Source organism: Larus michahellis, chromosome 2 (assembly GCF_964199755.1).
Source record: "Larus michahellis chromosome 2, bLarMic1.1, whole genome shotgun sequence".
NCBI classification, from domain to species: Eukaryota; Metazoa; Chordata; class Aves; order Charadriiformes; family Laridae; genus Larus; species Larus michahellis.
The window spans coordinates 79,442,794-79,470,786 of record NC_133897.1 but is presented as its reverse complement, the minus strand read 5'-3'; the positions used below and the strand labels follow the sequence as shown (position 1 = coordinate 79,470,786).

Below are 27,993 nucleotides of genomic sequence, written 5' to 3'. Positions count from 1 at the left end.
CTTCTTGGCCACCTGGGTACACTGCTGGCTCATGTTAAGCCGGCTGTCCACTAACACTCCCAGGTCCTTTTCTGCCGGGCAGCTTTCCAGCCACTCAGCCACTCAAATTAGTTTTCAGCACTACTAGGTACTAGTAAAATTAAGAAAATCTGGTGAGGTTATCCCATTCTTTCTGCTAATAGAAGGAAATAATAGAAAAATACCTCTGACTGCATTAGCCCAACACTTCTAACTGCCAGTTGCGTCAAAGGGAAGCACATCAACCCTTCCTACACCTGTAAGAGAGAAAAACATCTTTAAATTTACCAATCTATTGATTTGATTTACTTTTCAAGCTGGGGTCAGCTTGCAAATCATGGTCCATTTAAAGAAATATTTACATCAACTCTAGCTGAAGAATTAAAACGAACATTGGTTCATTGGCACAAGTAATCCAAAATACTCCAGGCAAGATTAATATAATCCATGTTTTTGTCTCTGTTCCCATCTTTCTACGTATCTTGAAAGTGCAGACACAAACTCAGAGAAGCAGCTCCTACCCGGCTAAACCATCCTGCCGTGAAGAACTGGGCTACTTATTTGAGGAAGGAGAACACATAGAAAGGTTTAAAGAATCTGACTCAAACCCTGTAGCAGTATGCAGTCATGCAGTCAGTTTAATTTCTGAAACATTTCAGTTACACCACGATCCTTGGCTTAAGTCCTACATTTTTGTCACGCAGAAGAACTTAATATGAAGACAACCAAGCCGGAAGCCTTCCAACAAAATTAATCTCTAATACAAATACCCTTTGGTCAAGGGAAGACAGTAATCAAAAACTTTCTGCAGGGACAGTTAGAACAGATTTTGCAGGTTGTATGTTGAAAACCTTCGATCAAGACCAAGGTCCAGCAGCGTATCTCGAAACATAAAGAGTAATCAGCTGAATTTCCTGCTGCAGGCAAGTCAAGTTGGCTTCCTGACTTGGAATCACATCCCCAGACCACAGACCTCCTGGCCTGCGGAACTTGCTCTGAACAAACTCTGGATGCGCAGTTGAAGCAGCACCCCTGAACTAAGCTCCCGACAGTACCAAAAACCTCTGCCGTCAAGAAACACCTGCCTGCAATTAGTGCAAACCAGCCGGCTGACCAGCAGGTGGCTGGGTTGTACCACACGCACAGCTCAAGAGAGGTGCTAAGAGCTCGGTACGGCTCCAACGCAAAAGAGTTTTCTTCCTTTGCCCGAAAATTAAATATTTATTCACAAATTGAATTAGGTAGCTGAATGCAAGTTTGTTTGTTTTGCTTTTCTTTTTGATGTTAAATTCAATACTGTAACTGCAAAGCAAAGCACCAGTTATTTTTCAGCCAATGCAACACATCAGTAAAAAAACCCAAATTATTCAGTATTATAAAAAAAACAACCCAAGAACACAATCTGTGGTACGCAGTCCTTTTGGAGGAGTTAGCAACCTTTTGACACCTCTCAGGGGAGTCAGCAGAGCCACCTCCTCCTTTTGGCAGGGATGTGGCATTCTTAGTCAAACAGCAAAAGATCAGAAGCCGTGCAGAAAGCATTGTAAGCTTTGATCTCATCACACGTCGTGAACTAAGCAGGATCAGGACAGGAATCCTTGAAGTCAGTCCATCGGGTAACCGGTAACAAAGGTATACGGGGTACGTAGCAAGCAAATCCTGAGTAGTTACCGAGCAAATCCAGCTATAACTGCACTGCGCTACCATGTAGGTGGTAATTTTCAGCTAAGACACACATCCTCATCACTGGTAGCCAGTTTACTCCACGGCACTTTGACGAGTGTGGACGGTTGCCCCAGTGCCTCCTCAGTATTTTGGTAATGGAAATCTTCTTCACGAATTATCTGCTGTAATTCTAGCCAAACACGGCCCTCTTCTGCTACCCAACTGCTAGTTAGCACAGTCATCTGCTGTTTTAGCAGTTGCTGGCTTTTCAGCACACCGGACCACTGCACACTTAAGGAGGATTGAAGAGAAGAAAAATAATCAGCGCTTAAGTGAAGGAATGTTGTCAACATCACGGACACTGCCATGACCGTACGTTCCACTTACTGAAACGTTCAGTCAACAGCAATCTTGGACGTGGATATGTTTTCAGTAGGAAGAGGAAGCCAAACTCTCTATTATAACAGCAGGAAGTCAATTTGTGTCTCTCTGCTTTCCAATTCAAAGCTACTGGAATTCCTGAAGCACAACTGGAAATACATGAGCATGTTTCACTACCAGGAATCTCCTTTCCAAAAGCACTTCCCAGAATGTCACCACACAATAAAAAAAATTTAAGTGATACAACTTAAAAAACTAGCATAATTCAGCTATTTTCATGCCTATTCTACTTCCAAAATGATTTACTCTTGCTCTGGAAAGCAGGGCTGATAAAGTTAAAGGAACCTCAAACTTTCAAAACCACACTGCTGTCATAAGAATATTTAAACAAATGCATAGACACTATTTTTAACAACTTTATTGGTTTAATAAATGCTGTTGTACAAAATTAGTCTCTGGAACATTGAAAAAGCATGAATTACACTGTAATTATATTTTATTTACCATATTTTAGCAGAGGGTGTACGATTTACTATTTTTCCAGAAAATAAACATTCTCAAAATCTGAAATAAATACTGATTTTAAAAATCACCACAATAATATTCCTTGTCTCACAGCAAGAGCCAGAAATATGTCTCTCGTTTTTCCTCCATTTCATTTGAACCAGAGGGTAACAGCACTGTACTGATAAAGCTTTTTGCATTTCTACACTGCCTAGCTGCAATTCCTGACAAAACACCTTCAGAATAACAGCAGCAAAACCAGAAGGATAAGAAAGTATCTGAAAGGCTCAGTGGCTTAATACTTTCAACCACAGTAACAGATGGCTGAAACAGTAAGGGGAATTTGCACCCCAGTACAAATGTACGAGTCATAAAATCAAAACCCCATTCCGCGCAAGGCGGTCACGTTTCTCGTTCCTTGAAGAAGTCCGTTCCTTTCAACTCTTCTGGTAGATAGTCCTGCTCTACGGGCTCCTTGTACATGGGGTTATACTTATAGCCTTTACCATAGCCCAGGTTCTTCATGAGCCTTGTTGGGGCATTTCTCAGGTGCAGCGGCACAGGCGGCAGAGGTCCCGTGTGCATTCTCAGACATTCTTTGACGTTGCTATACGCCCTGTACACCTCTATAGACTTTGGTGCTCTGGCAAAGTACACTACACATTGTGCTAGAATGACCTGGAAACAAGAAAAGGAAAAATGTTAAATGACTTCTTTTAAGCTTTTTGGGAAAAGGTCTGTTATTCAGGTTGTTTGTGTAGCGTGACAGGGATTATGTTTTTAAACTGACCTCTGCCTGCTACTATAGTACAAATATGATTAAACAATCACACAGCTCTTCGCAATTTTCACTACTAATAAGGAATTGCTACTTTATAATATCAGAATATTTTAACAGAGAGAAAAAAAATGGACACAGCAAAATGACGTTAGTTCACATACCACATCTTAACAATAAATATGCAGTGAATTTTATTTCAAACTACCACATCTATTTTAAGATTTAGGATGCTCTCTTACTTGTCAAAGAAAGGGCGTGCTGAATGAACAAGTAACTAAATTTTCCTTGTCCTTGCAATCTCTGTTTCTTTTTATAATTACAGATGGGTTTTACAGTTTGCATTGCTTTCACATCAGTGAATTAATGAAGCCTTTACCTCACATTCCGGCATTCCAATAAAGTGACAGCCTTGATAAGCAGCAACTGCTTGTGTTAAAGCCAAAGGGTCTGCCAGCCCTACAAAAAGGGATCAGATAAAAGCAGGTTAGTCAGTTTACTTTAGTTACCATGTCTTCCCCCACTCCTGTAAGATAGAAGGTTATCCATGCGCATTTCAAAGTTGCTTTCTTAGATGTTGGAACCTCTGGTACAATACTTCGCAGTACATAAGAAATACTGCCTCCATCCACAGCCTTCCTTCTTCTGCCTCCCCCCAAAAAGAAAGGTCTAAATTGTGGGTATGATTTACAGACTAAATCTGTTGCCACATGGTGGCAGCCTGAGCAGCAGCCGCCCATATATGATTCACTTACTTTTCGAACTGAGAAAGAAATGGGGAAATATTGCTATATAGACATAGCTTCCCCAGATCTCATAACTCTTCACCCATCACATACGTGCCTGAAGTGTTGCTGCAGCTGTTACTGTGGATAAGTCAATCAAGATGCCTTACAGCCAGGGAGTCAGCTATCAAATCTGAGGTTTGCAAGTCAGGCTAGGCATTCACCTTCCAGAGTCACTAAAAAAGCAGACATCCCTGAAATGCACATTCTCTGTTACACAAGTTTACTAGTGACCTACAGTCACCAGAGTTTAAAAGAATCCATATTAATACACTGCCAAAACCTGACCCAAAAATATATGTTTCTCCTGCAGTAGGTAATCATCACAATGCCACGGCACATAGGTCTCTGTCTGTGTATACAAAGTTTTTGTGGGATGCGGAGCATTTCAGTGTTTTGTACCTATTCTGCATACAGCTGTTTTGGGGTCGTTTTTTTTCCTCCAATGCCAGTTTTTGGAAACCTGAAGCCTGGCAGATCTTCACTCAACATAATATTCCAACAAGAAATACTGCAAATACTGACCTATATCTTCACTTGCAAACCTCACCAGCCTCCTTGCCACATAGAGTGGATCTTCACCACCTTCAAGCATTCGAGCAAGCCAGTAAAGGGAAGCGTTTTCATCTGAGCCTCTCATAGACTTATGCAGGGCAGAGATGCAATTGTAATGTTCTTCTCCTATTTAGAATGGGGAAGAAGAGATACACAAAGCTGTTAGGAGGAAAAAAAGTGAAATGCATTTAAGGGAACAGAATATATTTTACTAGATCACAGCAGGTAAACATAACCTGCTTTTTCAAGTTCTTTTTATGTGTATGTTACTATGGTGTTCATTAAAATGTTTTCAACGTCGTCTTCGTGCTTTTCCACATGGTTCATTCCACTAAGTACGTAAGCCAAACAGAGTAACTGCAGATGAAAAGGAGGGTGTTTTTTTAAACACTGCACGGCAAACAATTTGGTTTTGGTACCCTAATGAACTTCCCTTCAAAACAAAAAACATACAGATATTTTAAGCAGTTAGGAAGAACACCCTATATAAATATCTCCTAATTGACAACGAGTAAAGTATGACCACATACAATCCACTGACCATTGCTTTTGGACACACACAGAGCTCTGAGAAGACAAGAGAAGATTCAGAGAAATCCAGTACTATACACTAGTGATGATTTAGAAGAAGAAATTTCACATCAACTAAAACCAGAAAATAAAGCGTGCAGTAAAGGACACACAAGTTTGCTGTACTATGTAGGGAAAAAAAGGAAACATTGCTGCGGATATATAATGATGGCACATTATACAATCTGGAGGAAACTGTATCACAGCACACAACCCTGGCAAATTCCTAAGAAATGTCAAGTTCAGTTGTGGGCACCTGCACTACTGGAAGGGTCCTGAAAACTGTAAGCCGCTGAAACAAAAACCCCACAAACAAAACCTGAAATGCCAGACTGCTAAAGAAGGAGTGGGAAGATGGAATGAATTACCAGGTAATTTTTTTTAACATTAAAGTTTAATATAAGATTAGATATGGACTCCAAGGAGAAACAAAGCCATTCCACACATCTTTTCAGGGCTACAGATAAAACAGAGGGTCAACATTACACACACTGAATGAGACCCTTCCTGCTTGCAATTTTTCTCTGTGCAGCTGGTTTTGATTCTTATGCATTTCTTTTAATCAAACTCGTAAGAGTATTTTGCTGCAATATTGTTGTTAAACTTTCAACATAATCTGCCTTTTTTATTTTTTAAAGTGCCTGGCATTCCTTGGCTCACAGCGAAGTGTGTATTATAAAGACAACTGGCTGCATGCATAGCCATCTGTTAATACTTCTCTTCTTCCTACGGCTAAAAGGATTTACAGCTCAAGGGCCGTATCAGAAGACATCACCATCATTTGTAGCCCCTGCCAAATAAAAGGCCGCATGCATGAGTTAGAAAACCAAAGCTCCCATACAGCTGCAATTTATCCTTTCATAGCCAGCAAGATCTTTACCTCCCAGGTCAGAAACTAGGTCCATCTTCCTGCAACGCTGTACACGCTGCAGTATGGTTCTGTGGGGAATTCAACACACGCGCTGCTGGCGTACACAAGGCAGCAGACAGCTATTTTTGCGAGGACTCCACACAAAGAGCCCTGTGGTATGCAGGCATTACTCGTGCCAACACAAACAGCGTGTCCATGCTCTGTCATAACACTTGAGTGAGTTAGTTAGTAGCAATAAACCCAAGCAGCTGAACTTGCACTGTCCTCTTGGAAGAGGCGTCTCTTGGTCTCTTAAAAGTAAGGAAGACAGTCTTTAAATATCTGCAGAAGCTGGACTCATCCGGACTTTTTTTTTTCCTGGAGTGCTTTTATACACTGTTTGGGTTACTGTAAAGTGTCATACTTGGGGATAGCAGCTGGAGAGGCAGAAGGAATCCAGGAGATAGGTTGGGACTAGAGATACATACCTGCAGGGGACTTCAGAGTATGCAGGCTGAGAAAGGGGACAGTTTTCTCCCTTTATCTCCTTCCTCACAAAGTTAATGTTGGTGACTGAGTCATCAAAATGATGACAATACTTATACACCAGACTTGGACTTCTTCAGTTGTATTTTAAATGCAATTTCAATTAATGGCAAAATACATGGAGCAACGAAGTTTTATGTTTCTTTTTAAAAAATGCAGTTTCTATATATTCTATGTAAGTTACCAGAAGCACTTTAAAAAAAATGAAAAAATTTAAAAAAAATAATTAAAGAACTTTTTACAGACCATTACAGACCTTTATTTATTAGCTCTGTCTCTCAGGCTGGTTAGCCAACACACAGATTTTGGCCATATCAATTCAGTGGAGACAGACACATGCCAACTTATCTATCGCTGCTGTTCTGCATCCTGGATGCCTCTTGAAATCAAAAGTCTAAAGAGTTTTTGGAATCAAAACACATTTGCTCTATGCAGTTCCCACAAAGGTAAGTACCTTTCCAATGAGAAACAAGATACTGCACAAGAAGCTTTGGGGAGGACGGGACTTTCTAGTGTCTAATGTATACAGATGCATAAATCTCTTTTGATTTATGCCACTAAATTGCTTTATGTGCTCATGAAGAGTCTTCCAGTTAATTTAATATGACGATTTATCTAAAGCCTTATTGGTAGAAGACAGGGAAAAGACCTCAGTTTCACTGACCATAATTAATATCTGGACTTCTTCAGCAATCCCTATTTATAAGGTAGTGGGCAGAAGTAAAATCACAGTTCCCATCTCACAACATTTTCTGTCTTAGCCAAAAGTAAATATCAACTGCCCATCCATAAAGGACAGAAGAAGACTTTTGAAAGCATAGATTATCTGCACAAAGATCAGAACAATAGCCTAATGACTGCATTATGAATCATTTCCTTCCTAGACTTCTTGGTGAAAGTACATAAAAGAATGTCCAACTACATATATTTGTCAAATTTTGCAAAAGGTGACCAAAAATAAATAATGATGTAAAATCAAAATTCCAAATTGACACAACTCTGACTGAACACTAATCAATTATTTAGTGCTTTCTACATGAACACACTACATGTCCCTCCACTTTATAAGGCTGAAGCACTTTATATTAGCAGATTGTAGATTCCACCACCACAACGGTGATTCAAAAAGTATTAGCTAAAACTTGCTACAAAAATTCTCTATTTATACAGCAGCCTCTATCCAGAAGCCCTTTGTATATAAAAAGACAAACAGCTATCTCTACTATGGACAAAAGTGGTCAACCGAGACACAGACTACTCCACAGAGGAGAGGAATTTTGTAAAGGCATGTACTCGAGCAACCTGCTATTGTGACAGTATCTGTGTCAGGCTCCTTGGCATTCGTACAGTCAAGAAAACCAGAATTTTCACTGCTCTCACCACTCTCTGAAAATCTCTGACAGAAAGAAAAACCCTATACAGAGCTTGAAGGATTTCTGTCATGCAGAAGGGGCTGACACATGCTACCTAGACTTGATGCAAGCCTTAGGAAGAGACACTCTGCCATCTCTAAGAGCAAATAGGCTTAGGAAGGCTGGGAGCAATAGACACAGCCAAGAGTTCTGCATGACAGTGGCCACAAGGCGACAGCAAACACACAAGGGACCTACACAGCACAAGAAACTCACACCAGTAAACTGGTCAGATTTTCCGTTTTCTCCTAATCATGACTTCTTCCTGCCACAGACCCCATAAAATTTTTCTTCTCCCTCCCCCTGTCTACCCTCGACTTAGCTGCCATCATATCAATATCTGCCCAGCTGACTTTCTCTTGACAATGAGCCATCGTTTCCTCTGTGTAACAAGAAGGCTGCAAACAGACATATACATTATGGAATCACGGCATTTTTCAGAGTTGGAAGGGCTTACAACCAACCTCGAAAAATCCATTATCACAGGTTTTGAGTAGCAACAGTTAATTAAGCATATCAGATACAGTGGCAAAACAAAAACCAATCAATCCTCCAAATACTGCTTGGCATAATCATTTGATACTATACTGCACAGTAATTCAAGTATTGCCGAAGAACTAGCATATGAGTTCAAAGGGATTCATCTAATCCCTAACATTCACTCTCTGATTTTTAACCTTCTCACATAAAATGGTATAGTGGCCAACTACTGTGATGCCTAACATTGCCAAGTCACAAATTTAGCAAGAGTGGTTATCACATTAGGAAGCCTTAAATGCAATTAGATTTATGTGACCTGCCCTAAGCAAGCTACAAAATTCATTACCTTAAAAAGCAATTCTAAAAATAAATCCAGCTGCTCAGGTTTTCACCTATATTGTTGTGAATGTGAGCACGTCCAAGACTTTCAAAGGAGTAGAAGCGCAATGGAAGATTTCCAACCCTCCAAGAACAAATCTCCTCATCAAATTACTTCTCCCTCTTTACATTGCAATCCCCTTAGAAGACAATATTCTAATAACCTTAAAGAACACATAATTTCACCGTGGAACTGTTGGCAGGGATGCAAATACGTCTTTCAACTACCCTACACTTCTTAAGTGGTCAGAGGAAACCCTGTTTGGAAGGAATTTCTGGGTGAGCCTGCTACACTGTAAAGTAAAAGTAATTTTTAGGCCAAATTTCAGTACAACCACTGATTCACCATCTGGTACGCAACGGGGAGAAGAAACAGAAATTATAGAGACTACCAGCTCTTGAGAAGACTGCTTCTCAGAGACTATGTCAGGAACTCACCTGCTCGGTCATACAGGATGTGAGATCGCTGTAGCCCTTCCTTTACATGCTCTTCTGTTATCACAATGCCATCTGCAGAACCACCTTTGCTAATATTTAAAGGGGTGGTCTTCCCCGCTGCTAATCTGGCCTGAACTGCTAACTGGAGTCCATTTAGTCCGGTCCTTGCATCACCATCGCAAAGGTAGGCTAGGGTATTTAGAGCTTTCTCCTCGATGTACACCGGGAATCTGCAACAGAATAACCATACAGTTAGCCCTGATCCATGCTCCTCTCCTTTCGTATTTAAGCTAGAGATGGCATTTCTTTACAAAGTTTGTTGAGAGGCAAAGGCAAGGTTTGTTGGGTTCAAGTTTTGTTATTAACTCATTCTGTCATGATTAAGCATTGCAGAGTGTGGGGGAACACTGTGGGACCCAACCCCTCTTCCTCCTGCCCCAATGCAAGTTAAATACAATTGCACATGAAAAAGGTAGGGCAGGAGCTCTCATCTATTTAACCCCCTTATTTTTCCTCATGTCATCAAGCTCAACAGAAAGTAGGGCTAGCGTTTTGCCAGAGCACAATTCTAGCACAAGCAACTGAACTTTACAAGGTTTTACTCCATCAGCATTTCATAGCTAGCACTTCAAATTCCTTGTTGGAAGGAGAATGAAAAGGTAGGAAGCTATCCACGTGTACGTGAGAGAGTACACTGAAGTATAAAGTAATTAGCATAAGGTTTTGAACTAACTACCACCAGCAAGAGAGGCTATCAGGTGTTCTTTAAAAAGCAGCAACTGGAAGGATTGTTTACATTGTAAAGCATCTGAGTGCCCTGCATTCTTTTTTTTTAAATGTTAAGAGCTATTACATCTTAGTCACTGGGGTACAAAAAATATCTTACTAGAAAGAAAAGGCATCCCAGTGCATGCACTGTTCTTGCCATCTACTACTCCAAGTGTGCCAGACTATACAAACACATAAAAAAGCAAATTCCAGTGAACACACAAGCTAAATGAACAAGACAGGAAGAGTTGAGAAATGCAGCAGCAGGTAAAGATCTCCTGAGATCTCATAGCGGGTCAGTGAAAAATCTGGGAAAGTCCTCAGGCTCTTTCTCCAGGTTTTCATCTGCTGGGCTGCAATCACCACTGTCAGGGCACATGCAAACCAACTCGCCTCTGCACATCTCACATGCATACTGTTGAGGATTTGACCCTCAAACTTCAGTTATGTAGACAAGATAATGGCTAAGGTGTTTGCCGGGCAGAGGGTACAACTGATTTTATTTGGAAAGAGCAGCTAGTGGAATTAAAGCATGACATTAAGTAACGGTCCAAACTTAGCCATTTTTAGTAACTGGACTGAAAATCAAGAGTGACATGTATCAGCATAGATTAACGCACAGAGCTGGCACGAGAGGCAATTTCTTATGAAGTCCTTGTGTGCCAAATAATTAAGGATTCACAACAGCCCTGCACCTCATTCATCATAAAGATTTATTACTGTTACTAGAAGTGGTGAATGAAAAGGCAACGCCAGGGTTCCCAGACACATGTATCCACTGATTTTTATTACTTGCCTCCTCTTCCTCCTTGCAAATCCACTTTGCACTTGTCACACAAAAGAAAAAAACAGTAGATGCTGGAAAAACTCCAACAGACAGTATTTGTGCCCCCTCATGTCCACATATAAGAGAGAAAAACTTTTAGAGCTACAATCTTAATTCCGCACCACTGCAAGTGAAGACTGACACATGTCTTCTAGGGCCATAACCCATGTTGCAGAGATTAGGCAGCAGTAATCACATCCTGTGGGAAAAATAAATCTATCTATATACACATATGCATCTCATCATATTTTTATTTCCATCTTCTTCATTCTCATGTATTTGATAAAGCTAAAAAAACCCCAAAACACACACACACAGTGTGGCACTACAAAACAACTGCACTTTCTCCTATGTGTTTCAAACACCATCTTCACGTTTGAACTGTAAAGAAGAACAATGTAACAGGGACTTATTCAGTCAAGTATCTCATGCATCAAACTCCTTGAAAATCAGGGAGCTCCATTCACCCCTTAGCACTACAGATAGGCACCAGATTTTTCTACGTGCAACGAAAGAAGCCAGGAAAGAAAGCAAAGACATTTTTAAAAACCCAGCAGGCACTACAAACAGGCATCCTGCTGCTAATACTTCCATCAACAGGGAACAAAACCAAATATGCTGCACACTGAGCAAACACTTGGTATACACCAACAGGGCAGACTGAAGAGAAGGTTTCACCTGCAAAGGCTAAGCTCTGCCTCCTGTTTGCAGAGAAGACCATGTGCTTGAGGCTTCCTCACATGGATACCCACAGCTGCGCTCAACGAGTGCAAGTGGAGGTGAAGCTTTCAGAGCCCTAAAAGGCAGATACTACACTTGCAAGAAGCTGAGACGTCTGTCCCAAACAAAGTTGAGGCCTCAGAGCACTTTTGCCATTTATTTGCTAATTAGAAGCTGGGCAAGAAAGCCGAGTTGTATTCCTCTCTCTTCAATTTCACTGTAGGTCTCTAAGTGCCCTGCTGACTCAACACAAGCAATTAGTATCACAGGAATTGAAAAAAATATGCACAAGGAAGTTAGGAAAATCTGGTTACAAGCAAAGGCCTTGTCCACTTCCATGGTGAAATCCAAGTTACAACATACTGGTAACAGAAATTCCACTCCAAATAATGTATTATATATCAGGCTGATCCAGTCCATGTCTACAACAATAGCATGACATACAGGGCATAATAAAGAACAAAACCAAATGGAGAAAATTGCCACATACAAGCTATTTGCACAGCATATTGCTGAGAATTACTGATTGGAAACAACATAATGCTTCCCTGTTCCATAATCTCAGCTCCATTTACGCTCAGTATTTGGAAACAGTAACATTTTATACTCAGAACAACTGAATTCAGTTATTTTTTCTGATGAATTGAAATCTTAAGTTCCATTTTTTTGATGGTTTAACTTCACTAGGCAGGAGCCTTATTTCAAAATCAGGATGACAATTATTTCATTACCTTGGCTTTCAAAAGACCCTTGCTGTATTTTACATTTTTAAGCCCACCCTGTCTTCAGAAGTTCAAGTGCCCTACACCCTTACACTTTACCCGACTTCTGTACACCCTGGAACTGCAAGGCAGAATAACTCCCATGGTTTCTGACCTCTTCCCAAGCTCCGGATCCTCTTGCAGATGGGCAAGCTCATATTTTTTTCAATCTCCAAAATTAACACTGAACACCCACTGCATGCCAATGCTTAATGTTGGTACCTTGTAACTGATGATACTTGGAGACAAAAACATAAACAAGCCAAAAGGGATGCCCCAGGATCCATCACTCACTGAGCTGAAGGTGATATATTAGCTTAAGAAATGGAAAACTACCACTACAGGATAATAAATCCTTCTTCCCATTCCTCCTTATCTCCATACCCTCAAGACAGTTTGTGCCAAGAACCAACATGAAACATATGATGATCTACCCATAAAACCTGTACAACAGCGCAGCATTTGATACAATGAGAAGAGGGCGTAAGAAGTATCAGAGAGTAAATACAAGGTAGTCCAGGCCAGGAGAACCTGTATCATGAAAGATTTAAAAATAATTGAGCAGAACATGAGATGAAAGTACCCACTGCTTCTTTCACATATAAATCAGTACTTTCTTACTTTCTCAGTGCAATATTCTCACTACACTCGCTCCTTGACAAACTGCAACACTCTTACAGGCAAATACGGCTCTTCATCTGAAATACTGCAGTATGATAATGTATTGCTCACTGCCTTAACGGCATTGTCTTTGAATGTTGCCTCTCATGCTGGCAACTCTATTTCCTGCAAGGAAATTGGATGGATGTTCCAAAAAGGGAATGATTTTCAAAAAGGCATTGAACACTAAAGACCCAAAGGAAGACCATCTTCAACACCGTGATTTACAAACCAGTGAATTCAAAACCTGTCAGTACTTGTAATACAGCCACTAACAAGCTGAACTGCATGATGTCTGGGCTTGCCAAAAGGAAACTGGGGATTCTTTCGTTTCCCTCAGCTGTGCACCTTCTGTGCTATCTAACTTCAAATACATTAATCCACCATCCAGATTACTGTCTGACTTCAATTAGAGATACCACTCTGAAGGCAGCACTTGAATGATAAAAATAAAAAGCCAAGAAAAGACGAATTTTATTTCCTCCATCACTGACACGTGTAAGTGTAGCACATCAGTGTACACCCGGAACAGTTTGCGCTACAACTGAGACAGTGTCAACTGCAGAAAGCACAGGCAAAGTTTCAGTAATATAAAGCATCTTTAACATTGACTTCTCCTTACTTTTCTTCTTCATTAGTATGTTTCTTCCTTTTATATTCCTCTGACTTTCAGCTTAATTTACCGCAGGCTTTAAGAGGCACACTTTGATGGCAGTAAAGTTCATGAAAATACAACGTAAAGCACATCTTATCCTAAAGAAATCCAGTAACTAATAAATATAAAAACTGTCAAAGAAGCTTTATGAGCGTGATGATATAGCAAAGAAAAAGATACCACAGTAGGTAACACCTCCTGCTATCTCTATTTCAGCTTTACAGCAAGAAAAGGCCACAGTGGGGTGAAGCGAAGCCAGGCGACATAACCTCATCAGAAACCTGCAGCAATGGTGGAAGCAAGATAAGAAAAAGCCACCAGGAAAACTTAAGGAAACAGATTCATGTAGAGCACACTTTCCTTTTGATAACTGCTGTACATGCATGGAGTGCAGAGACAGTGAAACCTATTGAATCACTCAGCGATGGCTGTGTTCTTGCTGAGCACAGAAGATGCCTGTAAAGACTAAGGAAGATTCACTCTCATCTTATTCTTCAAGGGAATGGGAGAGACCACAAAGAATCATCCTCTTCTTCAAAATGTCATCGAGGTCAGACATCATGTTAGGCAAGTAATGTGATACCAAGACCATCTGATAAACTGAGGCCAAGCAGCACATGCAGTACTTCATACTACACTTCTGTGGTTTGGTAAGGAAGACTCACATGGGAAATGAAATATAAAATTCAATATACACATCTCTTGTGCCTTCTGGACAGATCTCTGCAGCATTTTCAAAGTGGGCATGCCCCACATTTGGGGACATGCTGCCTTATAGCTCCTTTTCCAAGTCTGGAGCAAAGGTGAGCACAGTGAACAACCAATTCAACTAGAATTGGTGACTTTAATTTATTCCTCAGGACAGCATGAACACTGCTACCTGCCTGCATCTAACGACAGCCCTGCTTCATAGAGGCAGGGAGGTGAAGAGGTAAAAGGCGAGACACATCTGCTCCTGTAGACTAGTAGATGGAGAAGAAATGAAGAAGCAGAAATGGTATGGACAGTGAAGCAAGAAGGAGGAAATGGTATGGACAGTGAAGCAAGGAGGAGGAAATGGTATGGACAGTGAAGCAAGGAGGAGGACAAAAACCAGAACCACAGTGAGGGACAGAATGGCTTATAGAACACCAAACTCATCAGCAACAGTATGTATCAACTACAGACCTGAACCAGATAGCAGCAGGAGAGACAGGAAAGACTTAATGCACAACTACCAATGCTCCTAGATTCTGAACCCCATTTTAATTTTCAAATGCTTGACTCCTATGTTAGCCATTGGAGTAGGGCCCTCTCTCTTTTCATAGATTTCTGAAACTGTGCTAGTCTGACAATCTACCTGCCAGACTTCGTTCAGTTTGATGAAGCACCACACCATGCTGTTTAAATCATCCATAGCTAACGGAAGGTTACAGATACGGAGAGTCTAGCGAAACCCAAACCCAAACAACTGCAGCTGAAACTATGCCTTGTACTTTAATCCCATACAGAAAGGAAAGTCTCTGAACCCCAGTCAGGGTGTAGTCACAACCACAGCTGTGCCATTACATTAAAGCTGACATGCAGTACTGCCCCCTCTTCTAAAATTCACATTACTACAATATGTTAAAGCTACAAATGAGTAAGCCATGGGGCAGGGTATCCTAAAAATAAAATGGGAATAGCTTTCCTTTTCCCTGCCCTGACCTCAGCATTCAGGCGAGTGATTCTTAGTGCTTACGTTCTGTGACAAACCTAAAGGACAAAGTGGACTCCCCCTCATTAATTTTATACAGAGTGCTGCCCAATTACCACCATGTCAATAGACTGTTAATTACTAGGAGTACAGACAAGAATCAACATGAAGGAACTGTAACAACTTGCATAAAAGTAGTACAATACCAAGCACTATTCTTATATGCCACCTAGTCATTTCAGAAGGCAGATAACATCCCTTATGGACAAATCTGGACCTCGGTTTTTCCAAAACTCCTCCAAATGTTTAATGTGATTCTATCTGTCTTGGACAACAATGAGCAGAGAAAAACAAAGTCTATCTTAAAACAATCTATTAACACCTCACAGCGACAGCCCCCCCTCCCCACAGCATACCATAAAATATACAACAGCACTTATCTTGCATAGTATCCTCCCTGATCTTATTAGAAAAAAATTATCAGAAAATAACAAGCTTTTGTTGGCCCCTTCCAAATTAGTTTAAGAGCGGATGCCCCATCCACCACTTAATGGTAACATGATGCTTTTACAACCAGTAGCAAGAAGTAACACACATTAGGACATGACAAAGACCCAGTTATGGGCTTCCATAGCAAATCCTCAGCAGCAGAACAGATTTAAATATCCTGGGAGGGTGAGTCAGGAGCTACAGATCCAAGTATAAAACCCTCTCTCCTAATCCAGACGGTGAGATTATGTTTTGGATGGAGAGAGACAGTGCTTTGAATTCTCTCTCTCCTATCACCCCCCGCCCCTGCCATATGCTGCTACTTCTTTTCTTTACTATTAGAAGTGGCTAGGGTTTCTCTTCCCACCCCCCAACTGCTTCATTCTCTCCCTGGCAGGCAGTCAATTCCTCGGGCTGTGTGCGTTAACACCCTGCAGCCCATAAAGTACTCACTCCGAGCTCTCACTGCTGCTGCCAGTCGCAGTGTTGCCGTGCTGGCTGCCCTGGCCCAAAACCTGGAGCCCTAAAGACCTGACGGCCCGCATCAGAATCGCCTCCATCGCTTCAACCGAGAGCTTCTCCAGTACAATCACCCGGCATCGGCTCAGAAGAGCAGCGTTGACTTGGAAGGAAGGATTTTCTGTGGTTGCTCCTATCAGGGTCACCGTTCCACACTCGACGTGAGGAAGGAAAGTGTCCTGAGGATGGGAGGGAAACAGAAAAAGCTGATCGCAATCAATGACAACCTGAAACATTCCATGTGAGTAGGCTATGTTTTTTGTGTCTTGTGAGTCTTTGGGTTCCCTGTTGATATGACAAATAACCTCACTGACAAGGCAGCTCATCTGCTCAGCTACCTAAATGATTTAATTTCACACACACAGCACGTTATGGGCTGTTCACCTTAGTAACTCCTGCTTGCACCAAGAATGACCCTACCAGCTGAAAAGAAACAGTGTCAAAAATCTGTGAATTTTTAGTTTATTTATGTGACCTCAGTTTATTACTTGGCAAACGTAAGATATCATGAAATTGCCGTATCAAGTATAACAAATAGTGAGGTTACTTCTAAATACTCTTGGAACCAATCTTTAGGGCTACAGTTCCCTGCATAATTCTGTAGGATGGCTCAGAAAATGATAGGAAGATCAGAGTACAGTTTGCTAGAGAAACTGCAACTGTATTGCAGAATTCAAGCTTTCCATGGTATGACTATGGTCTCTTTTCTCACAGAGAAGAGGGGACAACATTAAACCAAACACCCTAGGCACATCCGCATTCCAGACCTTTTTAAAGGTAATGCAGAATGCTACCCTTGTGGAGGAGGCTGAAATGAAGATATGTACAGCAAACATTACTAACATGACTTTGCAGAAACAAAAGTCAAGTATAGCTCAGACTTTTATTTAAATCTTTGAATCACAATAATTAAACATTGATCAGAACTTAGCTATGAAATTTAATTTTTATGTTTTTCCCAAATTAATCTACTAAAAACATTAACATTATAATCAAAAGCCTGAAGTAAGCTATCATCTTAAGGCAAAGTGGGAACTTTTACAGAAGTACTGACAAAGGCTTTTTCCAAAAAGCGGCGTAGTACAGTACCTGTTGAGATTTATTGAAACGATGGATCTCGTCAATAAAGAGGATGGTTTTTCTCTTGAAGAGTCTTTTTTCATTCTGGGCTTGACTGATGACATCTCGAACATCATTTGTCTTGGCACTTGTGGCCGACAGTGTCACAAACCTCGTGCCATTCTTTTTGCTGCTGTTGGCTATGATGTGTGCCAGTGTAGTCTGAAACAGCAATAGGAGAAAGCTTTGTAAAAATCGTTTTGGACACAGACAGTACTCATTTGAAGGAAATATGTAAAGAACAAAGCTAAATGTTCTGGACAAAGGGACCGTGTTGACAGTTTACAGAGTAAGGTATTTTACTTTATGCTATTCTAGCACACAGAAGATTTAAAAACTTCCTGCAAGAGGCAGCTGCCAATTCCACTGCTGCATTTCTAATGCCTGCACTTTTACGTACCAGACCTACTCAGTCGCAATACTGAAAAGGACAGCAATGACAGCTGTCTCCTTTACCACAGAAGAACTCTTCACCAAATACATTTGTCACATAAGACGGGCTGACTGCAATTTGCCGTTCAATTATTTTGTAGAGTATATTAATGGATAAAGAGCTGGACTACCCCGAGACACCTGCAGGAGAGTTTACGGTGCAACCACGTTTAAGAAATAAAAAGCTACAGTACTAGAAACTGTAGGTATACTTAAGAAAATGTAACTCTTTAAATCTAAATAGTCAACAGCAATCAAATACTGGCCTAGGGAAGTAAAAGACAGCTGACTGAAGAAACTGTTGTCTGGTTTGAGCAGATACATTGTTTTTCTTTCCTTATAGACAATTCCTTCAAATCAGAATTTATTTATAGGGAATTTCACTTGAGCCTAACAAAGCACAAGCAACCTCTGGTACTACTAGGCAGATTTACTACACCCAAAAACATCACAGGCATTATTTTCAGACTTTTCTTCACAACCCCTAGTAAAGGCAGGTGTATCTGGATGTCCCAAGCAGAGTGGATCTCCACTTGAAAGTGCTGCTACCGAAAAAACAGGTGATTCTTCCACCAAGCTCACTTTTCTATTAAAGGAGGAGCCCAAGGAGACTGAAGACAGGAAAGCCTCAGCAGATGAGGAGTGGGACAGGTGCTGACAAAACCGCTTCAGAAGATATTCCAAGTACTGAGGTTAAAGCAGCAGGTGCTGCCAACCTGATCCTCTTGCACGGAGGCTGCAGAAGCAACCACCTACCACACGGCTACCAGTGGTGTTGGCAGGACCTCATTCACTGCCCTAACAGCGCTGCTCTTTTTAATGGATCTCCTTGTCCCTGAAATGGCAACCAGCCCAAGATGGGAAAGGGGAGGCTAAGGGGGAGGATGTATCGCTATTTATTCTTGCTTTAGTTTTAGTAAGGGCTTCCTGAATGTCTTCAGCAGAGGTGTCATTTCATGTCCTAATACAAGACTCACATCCTGTGTCAGATCCTCTCTCAATCCTGCAGCTGAAGCACTAGCCTCTCCCCTCCTTGTATCACTGCAGAAGCAAGACTGGAAAGACACTGGAGTGCTTGCAGCAAAGCCTACAGAAATCAGGAAGAACTGGGAAATCAAAAACCAAAAAGTGAAACTATCTTTGAAACTAAGCTGACAAGATAAAACCAAAGTTGGTGTTTCCTTACAAAAGGGCCTTGATTCAGAATGTACCTTCAGAGCATGTACTCATGCTTTAAAAATCACTGAAAGAATGGAAACCCCCAATACATCAAATTTGAGGATGAAAAAGGAAAAATGTACCTCTTCCTTCTCTAAAAGTGGCAGCAGGGAGGGAGGGGGGGATAAAAAGAAAAAATATCAAGTGGCTATACTTCTTGTAGCTCCACTTGAACTGGTAGCTCGAACTGCATCCTGGCCTTCATTAGGTCATAGATAGTTTTGTTGTTCAGAAAAAAAAACGCAATGAGGATTTATTTTTAAGCACATGCACAGAGTCCATATTTCTACCCCTAATTTGGAAAAAAAATTACAGAGATTTGTTTGAAAGTTACTGTTAGATCAAGAATCTGCTTGAAAACTGCTGCACGGCTCTCAGCCAGCATGTACCTCTCCGCTCTGCCAACCTCTGGGTCAACAAAGGTTGTAATAAGAATAACAAACATTGCCTTTCGAAAGCAGTGCTTGACATGGACAGGCATGCTCATGGCTTCTTCCTTCTGTTCTGCACAATCATTCATTTAGTAAGTTAAACTGCCCATCACAATGAAACTTTCCCTATTCCTCTGAAAGCCTATTATTCCCAGCGAGCTCAATTTTTTTATGCTACTTTTTCTCCTACCATCTGCAGTGAAACTCAGTAACATGCTACACTGTTTTCCCCCTCTTTGTTACTATCAGGTTACAACCTAGGGAACATATAACCCACTGGAGACTTTACGTTAAGCAGGATGGTCTAAGTATGGAAGGCACTAGCACAGAACTGCAACTAATATGCCAAACCTCTAGTTTCTCTCACTAAATTCAGGGGCAATGTATTTGAGGGATAAGAAGAAAATTAAAAACCCAATACAGAATAAGGCATAAGAAAACACACTGACTATCTTTCATTGTCTGAAATAAATTTTGTAGTAGGTTTGATTCTTACATTAGGAAAAAAGTCTTTTAAAATAGTGACGCTGATGTTGCAATTTAATATGAATGAGATTTCCATATCAGAATGAACATAACAAGCAGGAAGTGGAAATCTAAACAAGTTGATATTCTGCTCTGTTTATTATATGGGTGTTTCTTCTTTAGATCATGTTTTTTTTCCTTTTGGGGAGGAGCAGAAGTATTGCTTCCCATAAGTAAAGTGGTATTTATATCAATGAGAACAGGACTGATCCTATGCCTTTTGCTAACTTCACTAAAAATTACACCTTACACCAAGCTCACAGTGTAATATCCTTGCCCCTTTCAGAAATCCCGTCCTCTTCCGTGACCCCACCAAACTGTCCAAACTCATCTCAAGTTTTATGCTGAAAACTGCAAGACTTTAGTGACTTATCTGTTGAGACAGCCTGAAGAAGTGCCATCATAAGGAGCCATTCTGAAACATGGAAACATATCCACCAAGAATTTCATGAACCATTACTCACCCATGAATAACATTTTCAACTTGAGCCTGTGGTCCCTTATTTCCAGATTCATTACAAACAGAACAAACATTTAACTACTGAAACTCTCCTCCACCATCCTGCAAATTTCTTCATGCCAGCCCAAAGGGGAATATCCTTTCCCAAAGGCTGCAATTACCCGAGATTTACAAAAACCCACCAACCAAACAAAAAAATAGCCAAACAAGCCCACTCCCAGCAACTATGCTACCAGTTCCTCCAGGATTAGATGAGAGTTATGGATGAAATAAAAGTAACCCACAAAGTGTGCTTGGCTATACGCATCTCTTGCTGTCAGAGCAGATAAGTCAATCAGATTTGCTGTTTTGGTTAGCTGTATGTCTGTACTAGCAGACAAGAAATTTCTGTATATCCACAAGTTTTCTTGACTGGGCAACTCTCTTTGGCGTAACCTATTTCCCTATTTTCTGCGCTGCCCCTAGTCAATGCAGCCTCACACCCATGGCTGGAAGAAAACAAAAAAAAGCAAGTACAAATTAAGCATGTCCTATTAATGCTGATGTTCAATGCCTAACATTACCCGCTTAGAAGCAAGGTGGTCTTTTAATTTTTGCACCTCTTTACCAGGCCATTAAACTATACCCGCTGCATTAGCTCATCAAAGCCAGGAATAAAGAGTGGTACTGCCTTGCTCTCTTCAGAAAGCAGAATTGAAAAAATTGGGAAGAGATTACTGTATATGGTCAGATCATAGTCAAGACGACTCCAGTCAAGAGCTGACTGAAATCTAAGGTCACTCTTGTGGAAGATCAGCTAGGCCTTGTTTAGGGATCTGCCTACAGTTGCCTGTTCATGGAGACTTTCCTTATTCATTCTTAAATTGCATAACTTTAGCAAAAAAGTCACTGTAGGTGTCAGTCACAGAAAACACATGGTCTCTCAGGTTATATCTATACTGTGTTCAGCAGTCATGTCAGAGAGCTCCTGCAAGGTGTGCAGAACAGCTCACAGTTGTTCTGTTCTGTTCCAGCCTCACAGCCCTTTTCACCTCTCACATCCTTCTCATGAAGAGCTGACACTCGTACTACACTTTATGGGACCACACTGGTGCAAGAGCTCCTTGTACATAGATGGGGCCTTCCAACATACATGCTTCTCCCATCAAGTCTGGAAGGTTGCACAGTCTGCTAGGCCATGTTTGGGTGACCAAAGCAGATCTGGCACAGATCTGCATTAGAGTATAGACTGCAGTGCAGCATGGATTATTCCTGAGCAGGGATAATCTAGTTGGCATCTAGGCTTCCCCACCAAGTGACTTTGCTGGTTTGTTCCAGAGCAAACCACAGTGTGAATTATGTTTGCAGCAGGAATGACAAAAGACTGACAGCCTAGTGCAAAAGCCCAACAGGCTAGCTACACCTATAGACTTGTAGGGTCTAAACTATGTTATCAGAGTTCTGAACTGGCATCCTGCTTTTTTTATGCTGCTCTCTGACCGTGACTTTCCTCGTATTTTTGCCTCTTCCTTTATTCTGGCCAGGATTTCCATATCTTTGCTTACACGGTGTTGCCATCAACAGCCTATCCTCACGCTCAACCCTCCCTTTGAGGGCAGCAGGGCCATACTGTGGTTGACAAGCAGTCAGGAAAGGCCACAGTCTGTTTCACTGCCCTGAGCGTGACACCAACAGTGCCAGCATCCTTGGATGCCAGCCAGGGGAGCAGTTCCCTAGGATGCAGCTTAAAAAGCTGGGGTCTGTCCTACCCAACACTGCTGAGCTCACCCCAAGCCACCGCACTGTGTCACAGGAGATGAGCCGGACTGCGTCTAAAGGAAACTGGCAGGATAGCAGATGAACATGGCTCAGGGACACTGCCTATAGAGATAAACGCAATCAAAAGTGGCAGCAGTTGGCATTTATATAAGGGCAGATGCTATTCTTACCCATCTTGTTTGGTTCCTCACACCCCAAATAGCCCACTGTGAGACTACTGGAGGAGTAAGGTGTCACTGAACAACAGCCACAGCATGTGGTTTACAGCACTTCCAGAATCCAAGTCCGACCAAGCATAAACAGAGGCAAGGTCATTGCATAATGTTTACTGAAATGGAGCTGTGCCTCCATTTGGTGCATCCAGATTTGTCTCCTTGTATTCCATCTGCTTTACAAATACAATTGTATTTTCTCTCCAGTTTTCTCTTCCTAGAGAGCTACCCTAAATTATTCCAGATTTAGACTAGCATAAGCAAAATCAAGCACACTGTATTCGAAGACTTCTCCCAAGCAATGGCAGAGACAAACTCATTTTTCAGAGGTGTTCTCGACTTTCACTCTATGCTACTGTAAAAGACAGTATTTTCAGTCAGAAATCTCATGGTAATCAATCAAAAGAACTCATTACTTCAAATGGTTCAAATCAGGCCCCAAACCGTACGAACAAGAGAAGATGAAATACACTCAAGTAATCAAATAGCCATTTAGGTAATCACTTGAATTAGCAAAATAAAAAACGCTGGAGGAAAGGGACAATAAATATGCGGGGAGCAAAATACATAAGTTGGACTTGCTGCTTGTGTTTCAATGTGTCACATAGCAAAGTCTTGAATAAAAAACAAAGACAAGAAATACAAGAAAATCCCAGAAACAAAATATATACTCAGTGGAGATTTGATACAAACTTCAAAGACCACTTTGGTGGTCTTTGAAAGAAAGGGGTTTTTAATGCTTTGCGCTCATATCAACATGGCATATTTCACCTTAGTACCAGATTGCAGATATGGACCCCAGAAAATCACGCATGAATGTTCGTCTTATCTTTTTTAGCAAGCAGGTTCCAGACACTTGCTGCCTACATTTTGTCTTGCTAAACAGCAAACATAGAGGGAATGTTTACCGTATTTAAATACAGAATGTTCAGGTTTACAAGGCTTAGCCGTATCTGTGGCAGGAAAATTATTCAGTGCTCAAGTTACGCTGTGTCCCCCAGCTAACTCTTTACTAAAATTGGTGCCCCATGGCAGACAAGCAAAAATCTAAATCCCTGCATTAAGGTGTCATAAATCACAGAACGGCTTACTCGGATTACACTAGGATTCATACAGGCTTTTAAAAATTTGCATAGTCAGGATGAACAAGCTAACTGTTCCTAAGTTAATAACCACGGCATCTCTTTGAGGCGGTGTTTCTTCTTCTGGCCTGCATCTGGCCAGCTTCTTAAAAGCAGAAAATACATTCTTGTGTTCAACACTTAATAGTGACAAAAGTAAAAAAAACCAAAGAGTCAAAGCCTTTTCACCTAGAGCACCTTGGCTTCCTAAGAAATCAGGATGACAAATTAAAAGCACAAAGATCACGGTCCCTTAAAATAAGAAAACTCAATAAATACAGGTGGAAACTCAAAAGAAGATAAACTCATAAGAGAAGTACCCTGATTTTGTCTTTTCCAATTTTGATTGTGATTCCTTGAATAGTCAAGTGCAGCTGAGGCTGAAGTCAACTTGGGCAGAGCAGTACAAAACACAGGTATTTCTCCTCAGGTATCTAGCTTTATTAGAATCATGATAAAAATTCTCCAAGAGTACTCTTGACCTACAATATGAAATACTGCATTTATAGCGGTTTAATAGCCAAGATCATTCTCTTCTTGCGTAGAAGAGGACAGAAAAAGACCGATGAACTACTACTCCTCATAAAGGTCCAGATTGATAAATAATATGTAAATTAATTTGAAATTTGGCCCAAGGATTAATCCATCTCCAGTTATTTTATTTTTTTTACATAGTTCTGCTCTACCCTTTTCAAAAGTATTGGTTAGCGCGGCATTTAGCTGTAGAAATAGAAGAAAGCATAGATGGGCGGCAATAATCAGATTCCACGGGTAGCAGAAGTGTGAAGAGGTTTAAGGGGCCTATAACCATCTTACACAGCACTTCTGAATTTAGACCAACATATCTAATTATACTCCTATTTTAGCAACTACTCTCCAGTGCAAGGCTATTTTCTTTGATGAGCAGAGCTCAGTACATGGGCTTGTTACATTTGAAGCTACATAACATGCCATTATTTCTTAATATTTTCCCACTGAAAAAGACTGTATTTAACAGAAGTTTTTGATTATCAGTCAACCAGGTCCTGAGGCAGCGAGAATACTTATTTCTCTTTCACAAGATCTTTCAAGTTTCAGGCACTAAGTTATGTGATTCTTCACATAAAAAGAGATATAGGTTTCCCTTTCATCTGTCCATCCTCCACTTGTTTCAGGTTACTTCCTCATGAAATGTGTTCTTACACATTATATACACACAACCCAAACAGTAACTGAATAAGGCAGGCAGGCAACCACAGACTTCTTTTTCCCTCTTTAGGGGGACTATTTTGCCTTGCATATTAAATCTGCAAGGACAGGAATTTAATATCCAAGTAAAGGATAGAACTTTAAGCCATTTACCTGAGACAGACAATATGATTCATGGGAAAGAAGGCCTGAGATAAAATTATATTCTAGCACTATCCTAGAGACATTGATACGCATGGGTGAAGGGAGAAGTTCAACTTTTTGCAGTAGGCATTTCTGGTTCAGCCAGGAATGGATGGTCTGAGCATGTAGCCTCAAAACTTATTTGTTGAGGAATAACCTAGGAAGGAGATGAGCTACCCAACAGCTTAAATACTTGGAATGAGAAAATATAACGGATAAATTGTGGAACCGCTCCTTGATGGGGCAAAAGGCACAGTCTTTGAAGCACGTCAGATGACTCATGAGCAGTAGAATTTAAACTCTATGAGAAGAAAGCTTAGTAAATACAACTCTGCACAAGGCATATGGGTGAGGAAGACAGGTCATGGGAAAGAAGAGTGAAAGCTGCATTATTACATGCATGACACAAGTCACCCCTATTTGAAACGAGCCTTAGTACCACAGAAGGCTCCTAAAAAAGACCTGAAACACAAGTGTAAGCTGTCACAAGCTCTTGAAAAAGCATTTCCATAGCCAAAAAACCAGTGGATTCATCTGACCACAACCCAAAGGCCAGTGGATTCAGTTCCAATTTCCAGAGACTGTATGCAGCCTTTGCTTTGTTACCACTGTATACGTAACAGCATTATCTTCTAAGGAAAAAAAGGGCTTCAAGAAAGAGCAAGCAGATGCTGTTGACACAGATAAGAAACCAAAGGCAGAAGAGTATGAATAAATACAGACGCAAGCCCCTGAAGACATTCCTCCTTCAATAAGGTGGACTCCTATTTATTAAAGAATTCGATTCTACTTCTGTCTCTGGCCATTTTGCTTGGCGAGCCACCTCACCCTTGACAAGTTTTTAGAAACAGCCCTTCTTTACCTCTTGTCCTCGGATCTTTCTCTTTCTGGTATTACCCAGTTATTTTAAAGAAAGGGGCAATAATTTAAGCTCATTAGCTAGTTCTTTTCAGTTTTGTGTTATCTAGCCTGAACAACTTGTTGCATCATTGCTAACAGTATTAATCTATCAATTGTTCTCACACCTGCTCCTTATTAACTTACATTATTATTCAAATACCATACATATCAAGTCTCTTCTTATCTTCAGGTAAGTGTGCTGAGCAGAGCAAGCTGCTGCTCTGTCCTTAACTTCTGTGCTAGCATTAATTCATCAGTTATCATTTTCCTTATCCAAAATTTCCCACAAATACTCTCAGGCAAAACCAAGATATCTAACCACATATAATATGCAAAACTTAGTGCTGTGCACACATTAGACTGACAGAAATAACCATATATTTTGCTTGCTTAGCTTCACCCCCAACCCCCAAAATCTACAACACAGAGAAAAAGGACAAAATGCAGGTGAGATCTTTTGAGATCTCCCTCCTGACCACACCTGAGACATTCATTTGGTCCTTCCCTCACTACAGCTGTGGATCCCTTCACTGCTGTGCTGTAATTATAGTGCCTTTTGGGATTCACCATGGTCAGCCCCTGGTATCTTAAAAGAGGCAGAACAAGAGACTCCCTCAGCCAGATCCTGCAAAAACTTATCAGTTTCAGGTGGATTATTTTATAGGTTTATAGGTGGATGGGTGGCTGGCCATGATGTTAGCTCCCTTCCACACCTGTGCTGCCTTCTGTCAGGGGGCTGGAATTTGTGAGCTAAAGCAAACCCTACACTAGTAATCTTGCCAGTATTTCACTCAATTTCCTACCCATCTTTACTGATTCCGTTTTGTTGCTGTTTTTAAGCGTCTCACCTTCTGCATTTTAGTTAACAGCTTTGGAGTTTACCAAATCTAGATTATATGAAACTGACAAGGGCGTGCGTAACCAAAGTGCAAGCTGCAGGGAGTGGGGCTGGTGGGGTTGAGCCACTTCTGTCTTATTCAGGCGGCAGGTGGTGCTTTTGTAATCTAAGTGAAAACTTCTGGGCAGCAGCCCACATAAAGAGATCACAAAAGAAGCCAATAAGGCAAGAAAAAAGGGTGAGTTCAGAAAAATAAACCGGTCCCACTCTTTAAGTTCATTAGCCTCGAAAGCCACACGAGACAGAGAAGGGCCTGGGCACCTAACCCGAGCTGCGCGGGGTGAACCTGTGCCCGGTGCCTCACCGCTGGACCCGGGGCCAGGCCGTGGCAGGAGCGGCGGCGGGGCCCGGCGGCGCCACTCACCTTGCCGCAGCCCGGTGGCCCCCAGAGGATGAGGGAGGGGATTTCGTGGGTCTCCAGCAGGGACCGCAGCAGGGTCTGGGCTCCCAGCACCCGCTCCTGCCCCACGTAATCCCCTAACGTGTCCGGCCGCAGCCGCTCGGCCAGGGGTTGCCCTTCCAGCTTCTGCGCCAGGCTCGACCCGCTGCCCGCCGGCGCTGCGGAGCCTCCCTCCTCCGGCTTCACGGCGGCCTCCTCCCGCCCCGCCTCGCTCCTCCTGCCAGCGGCTCCCGGGCTCTGCCCGCCGCCCCGGCCCTTGTGGAAGAGGGAGAAGACGCGGGGGGGTCCGGCGGCCGGGCGGGCCTCCTCCGGCTCCCCCTGCGCATGGCTCCCCGGCGGGGCGGTAGCGAGGCGCGGCCGCTTGGAGGGGGGCGAAGAGCCCGGCTCGGCCTCAGCCCCCCGGTCCTGCAAGCACTGGTCCAGGTGCGAGTTGATGTGCGCGCCCGGCAGCTCCCGCAGGCAGACGGGGCACTGCACCCGCACCTCCTCGTCGGTGCCCTCCATCGGCTCCCGCCACCGCCGGCCCTTGAGGTGAGGCCGGGGCAGGAAGCGAGGCCGCCGGCCCTCGGCGCCCGCAGCCCTTCGGGAGCTGTAGTCCGCCCGCCTCCGCTCCCCGCCCCTAGCAGCGAGGGAAGGCGGATGCCGTTTTCCCGCCCTGCAGGGAACCTCGCCGGCTTCGAGGGGAGGAAGGGGACAACGGTGCCTTCAGCGCCCA

At 42.0% G+C, this 27,993-nt stretch overlaps 2 protein-coding genes across 2 annotated transcripts in view; one reads left to right on the top strand and one right to left on the bottom strand.

Moving 5' to 3' along the window:
- Nucleotides 1-645: 645 nt before the first annotated feature.
- Nucleotides 646-27,961, bottom strand: WRNIP1 (WRN helicase interacting protein 1). The gene is made up of 7 exons (XM_074576079.1): nt 27,243-27,961; nt 17,523-17,714; nt 16,368-16,612; nt 9,361-9,590; nt 4,657-4,812; nt 3,726-3,805; nt 646-3,246 (listed from the first exon to the last, which is right to left on the bottom strand). The coding sequence occupies exons 1-7, from the start codon at nt 27,780-27,782 to the stop codon at nt 2,971-2,973; spliced, it is 1,719 nt and encodes a 572-aa protein (XP_074432180.1). The 5' UTR covers nt 27,783-27,961; the 3' UTR covers nt 646-2,970.
- The window catches only part of MYLK4 (myosin light chain kinase family member 4), an 81,384-nt gene continuing 69,941 nt past the window's right edge, over nt 16,551-27,993 (top strand). The window contains exon 1 of the mRNA XM_074576076.1: nt 16,551-16,674. Within this exon, the coding sequence (XP_074432177.1) occupies nt 16,619-16,674 (56 nt within the window). The 5' untranslated portion in view covers nt 16,551-16,618. The remainder of the gene's footprint in view (nt 16,675-27,993) is intronic.

Excerpts from the sequence above, each read along its gene's own strand:
- WRNIP1 (XM_074576079.1), bottom strand. The coding sequence starts at position 27,782 with ATGGAGGGCACCGACGAGGAGGTGCGGGTGCAGTGCCCCGTCTGCCTG. Across the intron at positions 17,715-27,242 it reads GGCCACCGGGCTGCGGCAAG|ACTACACTGGCACACATCAT; the intron begins GTGAGTGGCGCC and ends TTGCTGTTTCAG. Across the intron at positions 3,806-4,656 it reads GTTTGCAAGTGAAGATATAG|GGCTGGCAGACCCTTTGGCT; the intron begins GTCAGTATTTGC and ends CCCTTTTTGTAG.